This window comes from Myxine glutinosa, chromosome 13, assembly GCF_964187855.1.
Source record: "Myxine glutinosa chromosome 13, kmMyxGlut1.1, whole genome shotgun sequence".
Lineage (NCBI taxonomy): Eukaryota > Metazoa > Chordata > Myxini > Myxiniformes > Myxinidae > Myxine > Myxine glutinosa.
Genome location: NC_136273.1, coordinates 88,788,726 through 88,802,581, shown reverse-complemented (window position 1 = coordinate 88,802,581; position 13,856 = coordinate 88,788,726). Strand labels below are relative to the sequence as shown.

The 13,856-nt window shown below is 44.3% G+C and overlaps 1 protein-coding gene across 3 annotated transcripts in view; it reads right to left on the bottom strand.

Moving 5' to 3' along the window:
- The window catches only part of POP1 (POP1 ribonuclease P/MRP subunit), a 46,203-nt gene that overhangs the window by 17,171 nt on the left and 15,176 nt on the right, over positions 1 to 13,856 (bottom strand). For all 3 annotated transcript variants that reach the window (XM_068134806.2, XM_068134805.2, XM_078767766.1), the window contains one exon: positions 6,684 to 6,799. In XM_068134806.2, coding sequence (XP_067990907.2) covers positions 6,684 to 6,799 — 116 coding nt within the window. The remainder of the gene's footprint in view (positions 1 to 6,683; positions 6,800 to 13,856) is intronic.

Genomic DNA, 13,856 nt, shown 5'->3' with positions numbered 1-13,856 from the left:
TTTAATATTATACACGGCATTAGCGACAGTTTAAAAAGCTAATCATATGTTTCTTTGTTTTTTTTTTTGTTTTTTTTGGTATACAGAGTCGAGGCTCGTGAAAGTGCTCACATTTATCAAACAAACAAATCAAACAAACAAGCAAACAAAGTATATAAAAAGGGGAGCGGTCGACAAGATGGGGAGAGAAGGGGAGGAAGCACACAAACACAACATTTGAGAGCAGGGACATCGGGAGATGTTTTTGGAGGGAGAGGGTCTGGGGGGAGGCAGGATAGGTATAAAACGCAAGGACACCAAGGACTTCCAGGAAAGAAGTCAAAAGTCACCTCAAAAAAGTGGATTTGGGGTGAAATTAGCGGGGGTAGAAAAGATCAAGGTTTTCGATTGGGGAAGATAAGAGATGGTGGTGAACAGCCGTTTTAAAGACCTGGAGGGAGGAGTGGGATTGAAGAGAGTGAGGGAGTTTGTTCCAGAGGCGGGAGAAAAGAGGCATGAAGGAGTGAAGGTGAGCAGAGAGTCTTGATTTTGGCAGTTTAACCATAAAAGGGTTGCAGGCAGATCTTGTGCAACCTGCAGGAATATTTGGGGGACAGAGCCCAGAGAGAGCTGGGGGAGCAAGGCCGGAGAGGAGTCGGTAGAAGACGGAAAGACCACCAACCTGCCTGCGGTGATTAAGTGAAAGGCCCTCGGAGATAGCGTCATCGCGGGGGATTCCAATGATTCTGAACGCTTTGGTTTCAACAGCGTGAAGACGAGCTAGGTGTGAGGCAGGAGCACCAGCCCAGAGGGGAGAGCAGTACTCCATTGAGCTGCGGATGAAAGCCTTGTATGTGGTGAGGAGCTCAGGTGTGCCAAGGAAGGACTTCGCACGACGGAGGATGCCCATTCGGCGACTGGCTTTGGAGGCCAGCTTGGAAATGTGATTTTCCCAGGAAAGATCATGGCAGATAGTGAGACCCAAAAGCTTGAGTGACAGAACTTCTTGGAGAGGATTATTCAGAAAGTAGATGGGAGGGTTGTCCAGTCGGTCTTTTCGGAGAGACATCGTAAGAGTGTGAGATTTGTCAGGATTGAAAGACATGTTCCACTTGTTTGCCCAGTCTGTGATTTTGTCCAGGTCTGCAGAAAGTGAGGAGGCTGCAGACTGCCAATCTGAGGGATGAGGAATGGAGCGGCAGAGAGTGGACTCATCAGCAACGAGATAGAGAGGATTTTCAAGAGAGTCAGAGAGATCCTTGATGAAGACCAGAAAAAGCACAGGGCCCAGAACACTGCCTTGGGGAACTCCAGCCTGAACAGGAAGAGGAGATGAGAGAAACCCATTAAGGGCCACACGTTGACGACGACTAGAGAGGAAGTCCACCAGCCATGCGTGGAGATTTCCATGGATACCAGAGGAGAGTTTGGTGAGCAGAGCGGGGTGCCAGACCGTATCGAAGGCACGTGATATGTCGAGGGAGACAGCTCTAATTTCCTGTTTGGCATTGAGGACCTCCATCCATTGTTGAGACAGCAGAAGCAGCATGTCCAGAGTAGAGTGACCTGGTCTGAAACCAAATTGATGATCAGACATCAAGCCATTGGAGAAGAGGAAAGATTTCATATCCGAAGCAAAGATGGATTCCATGACTTTGCTGATAATTGGGAGAAGGCTGATTGGTCTGTAGTTGCTAGGATCTGTTTTTGCACCTTTTTTGTGCAAAGCGGTGATGTTGGCTGATTTCCAAGCAGATGGCAGTTCACCTTGAGCAAAAGAGAGGGTGAAGAGAACAGAGAGAGGGAGTGAAAGAGCGGAAGAACATGATTTTAGGACCCGTGGGCTGATGCCGTCAGGTCCAGTTGCAGAATCAGAGTCGAGGGTTGACAGAAACTTTTCCACCTTGTCAGGAGGAAAGGACATGGAGTCCAGGAGCAGCTGGGTACGACTGGGTATGGTGGGTACAGAGAGGGATGGGTTTGGGACACAAGATTTAGAGGCAAACACAGAGTTGAGGCATTCAGCTTTTTCACGTGCGGAGTCAGCTGTGTAGCCGTTTGAGGTAAGGGAGGGGATGGAGGGGGAACAAACACCAGAAACAGATTTGACCAGACGCCACCAGGATTTGGAAGAGGGAGACAGATAAGAGAGTTTGATCTTGAGAACGGAGAGATATTGTTTCCTGGCTCTCCTGAGGGTGGACACACACTTGTTTCGGGCTTTGTGAAAGGAAATGAGATTTCCTTCCGTTGGATTTGCTTTCCAGGAGACGAAGGCAAGTTGTTTCTGGGCAACAGCCTCACGACAAGATTCCGTGTACCATGGATGGGAGGAAGGGTATGACAACTGAAGACGAGATGGGATAAATCTGTGCATGAGAGAGCAATTTACTTTGGAAGAATTCCCAGGATGAGTTGATGTCAGAGGTGGTAGAGATGGGAGACCAGTCCAGATGATTGATGGCTGCTTGAAGACCGTGCCAGTTGGCCTGAGTGAAATGCCAGACTCGTCGATGCTGAGCAGGCTCCCTGAGAATGGTCAGAGATGTCCACTTTAACAAGGACATGATCAGATGATCCGATTGGAGCAGAAGAAGAGCAGCAGACATTTTCAGGGAAGTTAGTCATAACCAAGTCCAGAAGAGAAGATGCTCCGTTGACTGAGTTCCGGGTCGGGAAATTGACAGATTGCGTCAGTCACAGTGAGTCACAGAAGTCCTTTGCTGAGGAGCCATGGCTGGTGAGAGAAGTACCCACACCCAGCCAACTGGCATGGTGACAATTGAAATCACCACATATGAGGAAGAGAGAGTTGGGATGAGTAGATAGAAGTTGGTCCATATTATCAGACAGCGAGATGTAGATGGAGTCATCACTGTTTGGTGGACGGTACAACACACATATGAGCAAGAGGTGGGAGCGAAGGGGAAGCCGTAGCCAGAGGTATTCCTGGGGGTGAGGTGGAGAGAGTGCAGTGCAGGGCGAGTGAGGACGAGAGTTTTTGATAAAGATAGCAACCCCACCTCCAGGACGAGGCTTAGGTCTATCATACCGGAGGAGGGAGTAACCCGGGAGAGATACCAAGGAATCAGAGACATCATGAAGGAGGAAAGTTTCTGTTAAGCAGATCACGTCTGGTTTGACAGAAGCAACCTGTATGGAGAGATCAGTTAAGTTTGAACGAAGGCCCTGGGCCCGGATGTTTGAGGTCCATACCGTTAATGAAGAGGAAGGGGGAGCATCGGATACAGAACAGGGGGGAGGAGGGGTAGGGTAAGATGTGGAAGAGGTGGAAGAGGTAGGGAGAGCTGTTGAAGGTGTGTCAGAGATTTCAGAATAGCTCGGAGAAAGGGAAGGATGGGGCGGACAAAAGGTTTGATGGTGATTGGGTGAGGCACAATGAGGTGTTATTTGAGGAGGGGGAAGAGCGAGGCAGAAGGTTGGGGGAGATGGAGGTGAGAGTTGGAAGGGGGAAGAAGCGGGGAGGATGCTTTGAGGAGAGGGAGTGAGAGGGGGGAAATTGAGAAGAAATGAGGGTGGGGAGATTTGAAGGGGAGGGGCGAGGGGGGAGTTTGGGAGGGAAGGGACAAGGGGAGGGATTTGAAAGGGATGGGATATGGGGGAGATTTGGAGGGGAGGGGTGAGGGGGAGTCTTGGAGGGGAGGGGTGAGGGGGCAGTTTAGGAGGGAGGGGGCAAGGGGGGAGATTTGAAAGGGATGGGTGATGGGGAGGATTAGGAGGGGAGGGGAAAGGGGGGAGATTTGAAAGGGATGGGTGATGGGGAGGATTAGGAGGGGAGGGGAAAGGGGGAAGATTTGAAAGGGATGGGTGATGGGGAAGATTTGGAGGGGAGGGGTGATGGGGAAGATTTGGAGGGGAGGGGTTATGGGGAAGATTTGGAGGGGAGGGGTGAGATTGGACTTTAGAAAGTGTACGATTAATGGGAAACGAACATTTATTGCAAAATGAGTTTCTTGTGACCTTCAAGTTAAAAATACGTTTAAGGACGCTGGAGGGAGGATGCAGTGCAGGAGAGTTTAGGGAATGTAGAAAAAAGGCACTATAATAATAATAATAATAATGCATTTATTTTATATAGCGCTTTTCAGGAAGCCCAAAGACGCTTTGACAGAGTGCAAAACATAATGCATAGCAAAACATAAAAACAATTGCAAAAGACCAGAATCAATAGGGAAATATTTAAAGCAGAAAGGAGGGAGAAGGAGAAGAGATAGTCAGGGGTTAAATGCTGTGGGTTAAATGTTGAATGCAGTGTTGAACAGGTGGGTCTTGAGTGATGTTTTGAATGTGGTGAGTGAGGAGGAGTTTCTGATGGTGTGAGGTAGTGAGTTCCAGAGGGTGGGAGCAGCGATGGAGAAGGCCCTGTCCCCCCAGGATCTGAATTTGGTTCGGATGGGGGGGGGGGGGGTCAGGAGGTTGGTACCAGCAGAGCGGAGGTTACGGTTGGGAGTGTGTGTGGAGAGGAGGTCAGCCAGGTAGGATGGGGCCAGGTTATGGAGGGCTTTGTCGGTCAAGAGGAGGATTTTGTACTGGATTCTCTGGGAGATGGGGAGCCAGTGAAGCTTGTAAAGGACGGGGGTGATGTGGTCACGGGTCCGGGAATGGGTGAGTAGACGGGCAGCGGAGTTCTGAATGTATTGGAGTTTATTGGTGATTGTGGAGGGTGAACCATAGAGGAGGCTTTTGCAGTAGTCCAGACGGGAGGTGATGAAGGCGTGGATGAGAGTTTCTGCAGCCATGGAGGAGAGGGATGGACGGAGACGGGCGATGTTTTTCAGGTGAAAGCAGGCTGTCTTTGTGATCTGTTTAGTGTATTTGTCGAAGGAGAGGGTTTGGTCAAAGATGATGCCAAGATTCCGGATGTGAGAGGAGGTGGACACTGGGATACCATCGATGTTGAGGGCAAAGTTATGGGTGGATTTTATGAGCGTTTTTGGGCCAATGATGATTATTTCAGATTTATCACAGTTAAGCTTGAGGAAGTTGATTTGAAGCCAGGATTTTATTTCAGTGATGCAGTTTGTCAGGATAGAGTGGGTGGCGGTGGAGATGGACTTGGTGGAGATGAAAAGCTGGATGTCATCGGCGAAGCAGTGGAATTGGAGACCATGACGGCGGATTAAGTGACCGAGGGGGGACAGGTAAAGGATGAAGAGGAGGGGGCCAAGAACTGAACCTTGGGGGACACCTTGGGGGAGGGGAGCAGTGGGGGATTTGCAGTTATTGATGGAGATGAACTGGCGTCTGTCAGAGAGGTATGATTTAATCCAAGAGAGGGCAGTGCCGGTAACGTTAAAGGTGGTTTCAAGTCGGGTGAGGAGGATGGTGTGATCGATGGTGTCAAAGGCGGCGCTGAGGTCGAGGAGGATGAGAATGTTGAGGTTGCCAGCGTCAGAGGAGAGGAGAAGGTCGTTGGTGATTTTGAGGAGAGCAGTTTCAGTACTGTGGTTGGAGCGGAATCCGGATTGGAATGTTTCATACAGGTTATTGGCAGAGAGGTGATGTTTGAGTTGAGTGGCTACACCGCATTCCAAAACTTTCAACAGAAAGGGGAGGTTGGAGATGGGTCTGAAGTTGTTTAGGGTATGGAGATGGAATTTTTTTTTGGGATGAATAGATTTGGTGAGCAAGTCGAAAGCAGCCTTTTAAAGAAGAAGAAGAAAAAGGTGTTATAATATATGACGGAATACAGAACTTGAGGGGAAAGTGTAAACATTGAAGGTTAATAACAGTGAAAACTATCTGGGGAAATGGGGGAGAAACACGTGGTCGAAGAACGAACGAACGAATAAGAATGAATAAACGAATGAGAACAAGAATAAGAACAGAAGGGAATTTTTTTTTTTTTAGTTGAGATTTACACAAGGAAGTAGGCTATGGGGTGAAAAGACTGGGAAAACGGAGAACGAAAGTTATTGGATCACAAACGACGGACCGCTGAGAGAAAAACAAAGCCTCAAGGTTGTACACTGTACAAGGCCTCAAGACACGACACGAATTAACACGATTTTCAATACAGGTATGAAAGATTTGCACCGAAAATCTTCCTCGCGACACAATATACGTACACACACCATAAAATAAATACAGTTATAACGAAAATACAAATGGGAACAATTACTTAACTTCGATTTCAAATCGCTCGCGACGCGGCAAAGGCCTTGCTCGCGACGCGGCAAACAGACGATTAATTTATGAAAGATAAACACCGAGAAACTTCCAAGGTGCACACTATGACTTCACACACCGAAAGATAAATACAGTTTCGACAAAATACAATTGTGAACAGACTTAACTTTGAAAACGTGGAGACCGTGTGGAGCTTCGAAAATCCCTGCCGCCGTCTCCAAGATCTCGCGAGATCTTCATCGCGATCTTCATTGTGTTAGTGGTTTATAATATTTTACAAGCCCGGCCTACGCCGCTGTTAGACTTTTGGTCTCGTTTTTATGTTACAATATTCCCGTATTTGCGTTTTTTGGCATTTGACCTTATGACCCCATCCTCGGTGGTTGGGTCAAACATGTCACTGCTCTTGCACCTTCATGCCATGTGGAGATACACAACCGATTGGGAGGAGATAGCGTGATGAACAGACGGAGCAGATTACAACATCCCCACATTTTATCAAAAACATGGGGATATAAATATGAAAGTAATAAGCTGTGGCATCATATCACCACCTGTTCAGGCATCTTTTTCTTTGTGACCTCGTCACGAATTGCGTAGTCCCACAGGGCGCTCCATGCAAGCTGGGCATCAAATCCATGGCGAGTAAACTGCTCTGCATCCTCTCGGTCTGAAAAGAAAGGGAGATACAATTGGGAGGGAAGTGGTGGGGGCGAAGGATGGTGAAGGGGAAGCATGGGGTGGTGGTTTGGTTCGACGTGCCAATAAATTGTCAAAGATGGAACACAGAGGAAGATTTGTAAACATGAGCTCATCTATCAATCTACAGTGCCTATCTATAGAAAGTCGACACCCCCTTTCAAAATTTTCACCTTTTGTTGTCTTATAGGCTGGAATTAAAATGCATTCAATCAGACTTTTTCCACCCTTATTTACACCGTAACCCACAACTTCCACATGAAAAACAAATTCTACAAATTTCAGAAAATTAATTAAAAACAAAACTAGAATATCTTGGTTCGAAAAGTGTCCACCCCCCTGAGTTAATACTTGGTGGAAGAACCTTTGACAGCAATTACAGCTGTGAGTCTGTTGGGATAGGTATCTACCAACTTTGCACACCTTCATTGAGCAATGTTTGCCCATTTTTCTGTTCAAAACTGTTCAAGCTCAGTGAAGTTGCGTGGGGAGCGATGATGGACAGAAATCTTCAAGTTGTGCCACAGATTTTCGATTGGATTTAGGTCGGGGTTCTGACTGGGCCACTCAAGGACATTTATCTTTTTATTCCTGAGCCACTCCAGTGTGGATTTGGCTGTGTGCTTCGGGTCATTGTCATGCTGAAAGGTGAACTTCCGTCCCAATTTCAGCTTTCTTGCACAGGGCAGCAGGTTTTCTTCGAGGATTTTTCTGTATTTTGCTCCATCCATTTTCCCTTCTATCCTGGCAAGTGCCCCAGTCCCTGCTGGTGAGACACATCCCCATAACATGATGCTGCCACCACCATGCTTCACAGATCAGTTACACCGAAGCTAATTTACAACTGCTATTATAAGGGGGATGGACACTTATCAAATCCAATTGTAGTTTTTTATTTTTAATTAATATCCTGAAATTTATAGATTTTGTTTTTTACTTGGAAGTTGTGGGTTACGAATGTGTAAATAAAGGTGGAAAAAGTCTGGTTAATGCATTTAAATTCCAGGCTACAAGGCAACAAAAGGTTAAAATTTGGAAATGGGGTGTAGAGTTTCTATAGGTACTGGTACTGTATAAATCTTCTGTCTTCTTTCTTCTTTTTCTATACAGTCACGTGAAAAAGTAAATACACCCCATGTAAAGTTTTGACTTTTTCAACATATTTCAACATACAGCTATTTGATCTTCATTTCAACAATATTGACAGATAAAGGTGATATAATATAACAAATATCATGAAACATTTACATTTTGTAGTCCATTGTATAATTTAAATAAACATAAATGCAAATTTCGCATGTGGAAAAAGTAAGTACTTCAGTGGAATACCACCAACCACCAAGAGCGGTGTGATACGGTTTAATTGGCTGTCCAGCTCTGCCCACCCCACTTTGCATATACCCTGCCCACTTTGCATATAAGGGGATGTTGAGATGATTTTATCACTCTTGAGGAAGATTAACGGAGTCGTGTGGCTTTGTCACATGTTGTTAATCGAAACGTTGTCATTGTTTGTTCAATTAAACGTTGGAGATCTTACCATGGAGTCATTTGGATTTACTCCCAACCGCAAATCTTTGTGTGTGTATGTATGTATGTATGTATGTATGTATGTATGTATGTATGTATGTATGTATGTATGTATATATGTATATATATATATATATATATATATATATATAAATAAATATATATATAAACATATATATATATATACCGAAAAACACGGTCCGTTAAACCGTCCGTCCGTCCAGGAAGCCATGATTATGTGTCTATTAACTATGTACGTCTATTAATTACGTATTCTTGGAATACACCTTTCAATGCTTGAGACTGCGGAGATCCCTTAGACCCTTGAAGACCCTTCAAGTCCCCCAAGACCCCCAAAAGACTACCAAGACCCAAAAGACCCTTACTCAAAAGACCCAGAGGACCCAAAATAACTGAAAGACCCCAAAGACACAAAAAAACACCGAAAACCCCAAAAACCAAAAAGACCCTTAAAGACCCAAAAGATACCGAAGACCCAAAATACCCCGAAGACAAAAACACCATGCAGACCCAAATACCATGAACACCCAAAAGACCACAAAGACCCAAAATTACTAAAAGACCCTGAAGACCCAAAAACCCTGCAGACCCAAAAACCCTGCAGACCCAAAAATCCTGCAGACCCAAAAGACCCTGCAGACCCAAAGACCCCAAGATGCCAAAAAACCCTGAAGACCCCAAATTCCCCAAATTCCCCAAACACCCAAAATTCCCCAAAGACCCAAAATTCCACCAAAGACCCAAAATTCCCCAAAATTCCCCAAAGACCCAAAATTCCCCAAAGACCCAAAATTCCCCAAAGACCCAAAATTCCCCAAAGACCCAAAATACCCTGAAGACCCCAAAGATGCACAACACCCCAAATACCCTTAGAGACCCAAAATACCATGAATACCCAAAATACCTAAAAGACCTTAAAAGACTATGAAGACTTCAAAGACCCAAAATACATTGAAGACCCTTGAAAGACCCAGAAGACCCAAAGGTCTTTACACTCTCACTTTGTCTCTCCGAAAAGACCGTCTGGACAACCCTCCTATCTACTTTCTGAACAATCCTCTTGAAGAAGTTCTGTCACTCAAGCTTTTAGGTCTCACTATCTGCCATGATCTTTCCTGGGAAAACCACATTTCCAAGCTGGCCTCCAAAGTGAGTCGCCGACTGGGCATCCTCCATCATGTAAAGTCCTTTCTGGGCACTTCTGAGCTCCTCACGACATACAAAGCTTTAATCCGCAGCTCAATGGAATACTGCTCTCCCCTCTGGGCTGGTGCTCCTGCCTCACACCGAGCTCGGCTTCACGCAGTTGAAACCAAAGCTTTTCCACGATGAAGCCGATTCTGAGGGCCTTTCTCTCTCTCACCACAGGCAGGTTGGTGGTATTTCTGTCTTCTACAGCCTCCTCTCTGGCCTTGCTCCCCCTACTCTGTCTGTGCTCTGTCCCCCAAATATTCCTGCAGGACGCACACGATCTGCCAGGAACCCTCTTCTGGTGAAACTGCCAAAATCAAGACAAATCAGTGTTCTTGCATGGTTGTTCAAATGACTTATTACTATATCCTGTGTACCCCGCTCCAGCCCTCTCTCTTCCACAGATTTCCTGATGTCCCTGTTCCAAAATGTTGTTGTGCTTCCCTCTCTAGTCCAGTCTTAACTCCCGCTCCCTTCATTATATGTTCTATGTGTTAGCCCTTACCTGAGCCTCGACTTGGTATACAAAAAATATATAGATAAATCATGTCATTTCCTTTACAACTGTTCCCCAAATGGGGCTCAACAAGTTTGTTTGGCGCCAGGCCCACTAAAGGTTAATCCAGCACTGTAAAGGGGGGGGGGGGGGGGGGGAGAGGAGGGATATGGGGAAGAGGAAGGAGGGTAGAGGAGTGCATTACCAAGATCGTTGATGTTCACACTGTTGGGCAGCACATGGTCTGAACCACAGGTCTCCATTCTATCCTATCTTGAGCATGAGATTGGGATCCTTCCATAGCAATTACAGCTTTCATGAAATCCTTCATTACTGTTTGCCTCACTCGAGTTCTTGGTTTACCCACTAGCCTTCTACTGTTCATCGCGCATCGATATACTCCCTCCCCATTTTGGTGTATTATTTTTGGTCTTCCAGGCAGGTTGCATTCTTCTTCTTCTTCTGCTATATATAGTTTTTGGCCAAATGTCTCAATAGTGAAGAATCACTTGAAAAACTTGATGACATTCAAAGAATACTTACCCCACGCAGTCAACTTGGTGCGAGCTAACTTCTTTTTTCGAAGGGTTTTTTCTTTGATCCAATATGGCTGCCAGACCGTATGAGCGATGACATCAAAAAATTTATATTCTCCAAAACAATTGTTCCATAGATCAGGCTCAATAAATTTCAAACTGATCAGACGAAGCGTCGTCCCTGTCAAATTATGACGTCATAATTGAGGCACCAATCATGTCATCGTTAACAACACCTATTCCCCATATAAAGTTCTTTACAATGAGCCATGTTTAAATTTTTGCCATGGAGCGGTTTTTGGAGATATAGAGGTGCAACGTTTTTCAGTTTTTCTAATACGCCGCCTGTACCACATGACCGAGGACGTCATCATTATCATTAAAACATTCCACAGGAGAAGGCACTCCTATGGTAAAAATTTCGCATCCATTGGACTAACAGTGGCGGGGGAAAAAAATATTTCATACTGATCGGATCAAGCATTGTACTTGTCGAATTTTGACATCATAATGAAGGCATCGATGACATCACCATTGACATATCTCATTCACCACAGGGAGTACTTGACAATATGAGCCAAGTGTTACAGATTCGTCACATCCGTCGTCGTGGTTTTCATCCACTGTAAGCATTTTTGGTTCCATGTACTATTATTGTTATCGTTTAAGTGAAATGGAGATAACTGTTTTCAAAAGGTAAAAATTATTTTTTCTATTGAGATATAGAGGTGCAACTTTTTATGGAGTTAGAGGTGCAATTTTTTTCCCAAGATGGCGTCCGCAACATGCGACTTATGACGTCATAATTATTGGGAAAAAAAATTCAACAGGCGGAGGCGCTCACCGATGGTGAAATGTTTGTGTCAATTGGATCAACGTTTGCCGAGAAAATGAATTTTTAAAATGCAGACACGCACACACAGTGCATTCAGAAAGTATTCAGACCCCTTCACCTTTTTCACATTTTGTTATGTTGCAGCCTTATGCTGAAATCGATTAAATTCATTCTTTCTCTCATCAATCTACACTCAATACCCCATAATGACAGAGAGAAAACAGGATTTTAGAAAGTTTTGCAGATTTATTGAAAAGACCATCAACATGTCATCAACAGACCATCACTGCAACACTCCACCGATCTGGGATTTATGGCAGAGTGGCCAGACGGAAGCCTCTCCACAGTGGAAGACACACGAAAGCCCGCTTGGAGTTTCCAAAAAAGCACCTAAAGGACTCAGACTGTGAGAAACAAGATTCTGTGGTCTGATGAAACCAAGATTGAACTGTTTGGCTTCCATCTGGCCACTCTGCCATAAAGCCCAGATCGGTGGAGTGTTGCAGTGATGGTTGTCCTTCTGGAAGTTTCTCCCATCTCCACACAGGATCTCTGGAGCTCAGCCAGTGACCATCGGGTTCTTGGTCACCTCTATTACCAAGGCCCTTCTCCCTAGATTGCTCAGTTTGGCCGGGCGGCCAGCTCTAGGAAGAGTCCTGGTTGTTCCAAACTTCTTCCATTTAAGAATTATGGAGGCCACTGTGCTCTTGGGAACCTTCAATGCAGCAGAGATTTTTTTGTAGGCTTCCCCAGATCTGTGCCTCGACACAATCCTGTCTTTGAGCTCTGCAGGCAGTTCCTTCGACCTCATGACTTGGTTTTTGCTCCGATATACATTGTCAGATGTGAGACCTCATATAGACAGGTGTGTGCCTTTCCAAATCATGTCCAATCAATTGAATTTACCACAGGTGGACTCCAATCAAGGTGTAGAAACATCTCAAAGATGATCAAGAGAAATGGAAGGCACCTGAGCTAAATTTAAAGTGTCATAGCAAAGGGTATGAATACTTATGTCAATGTGATATTTCAGTTTTTTCTTTTCAATAAATTTGCAAAGCTTTCTAAAATCCGGTTTTCTCTGTCATTATGGGGTATTGAGTGTAGATTGATGAGGGAAAAAATGAATTTAAACGATTTCAGCACGAGGCTGCAACATAACAAAATGTGAAAAAAGTGAAGGGGTCTGAATACTTTCTGAATGCACTGTACGTGCGTACGCCACCGATCACCTATCCCTGCTTTTCTCTTCGCGATCGCAGTGTAATTATAGTATCCGAATCCGGATTTGGGATCTTCACCAAAATCGAATCAATTAGTCCTTGTCAACTATCTAACCTGTCCACCAAATTTCGTCCAAGTCTGTCCATAACTTTTTGAGATATCCTGCTCACAGACAGACAGAGGTGAAAACATAACATACGTCCAACTTTGGTGGCAGAGGTACTAATTGCCAGCTTCTCCCAGTCTCTGTAATACAAGGATAAAGAAAAACAGTGCTTAGGGATGATGTGCAAGGAGGACAAAGGATCATGAAAAGTGTCACAATGGGGGTGAAAGGGGTGTCAGTGGCTCTGCCAGGATTCGAACCTGGTTCATCTGCCATCAATGGCAGAGGCTCCCATTGAGCACAGAATCACGAAGTGGAAACATGGAACAATGTATGTATGTATGTATGTATGCATGCACATATATATATATATCTATATATATATATATATCTATATATATATAGGGGGCTGCAAAAGTAGGTATACAGTAAGGATTATACCAGTATTACCAGTATTATAATAGTGGTGCTAGGATTCATTTAATACTAGAATTCATTTAATTCATTAAAATCATTATTACCATTTTTAATATTTTTCTTTTCGTAATTTTTTCTATAATACATCTATTATTTGCAGGTAAAGCTGATAAAGACCTTTGTGCCAGAGTGTGCATGGGTGTCCACACTCGACTAGTGGAGTGTGTGAATGCCGGGGGCAAACAGTTTGAACATTTGAGGGATTAATATGTTTATTATTGATATGTTTATTATTGATATGCTTGTATAATCAATAAAATACGTTTTGTGCGCACGATTTGTTTTTCATTACTGTATACCTACTTTTGCAGCCCACTGTGTATGTATGTATGTATGTGTATATATATATATATATACACAGTCACGTGAAAAAGTAAGTACACCCCATGTAAAGTTTTGACGTTTTCAACATATTTCAACACAGCTATTTGATCTTCATTTCAACAATATTGATAGATAAAGGTGATATAATAGAACAAATATCATGAAACATTTACATTCATTTTGTAGACCATTGTATAATTTAAATAAACATAAATGCAAATTTCGCATGTGGAAAAAGTAAGTACACCCCTACATTTATCACTACTTCAAATACATAAAATTAGGATC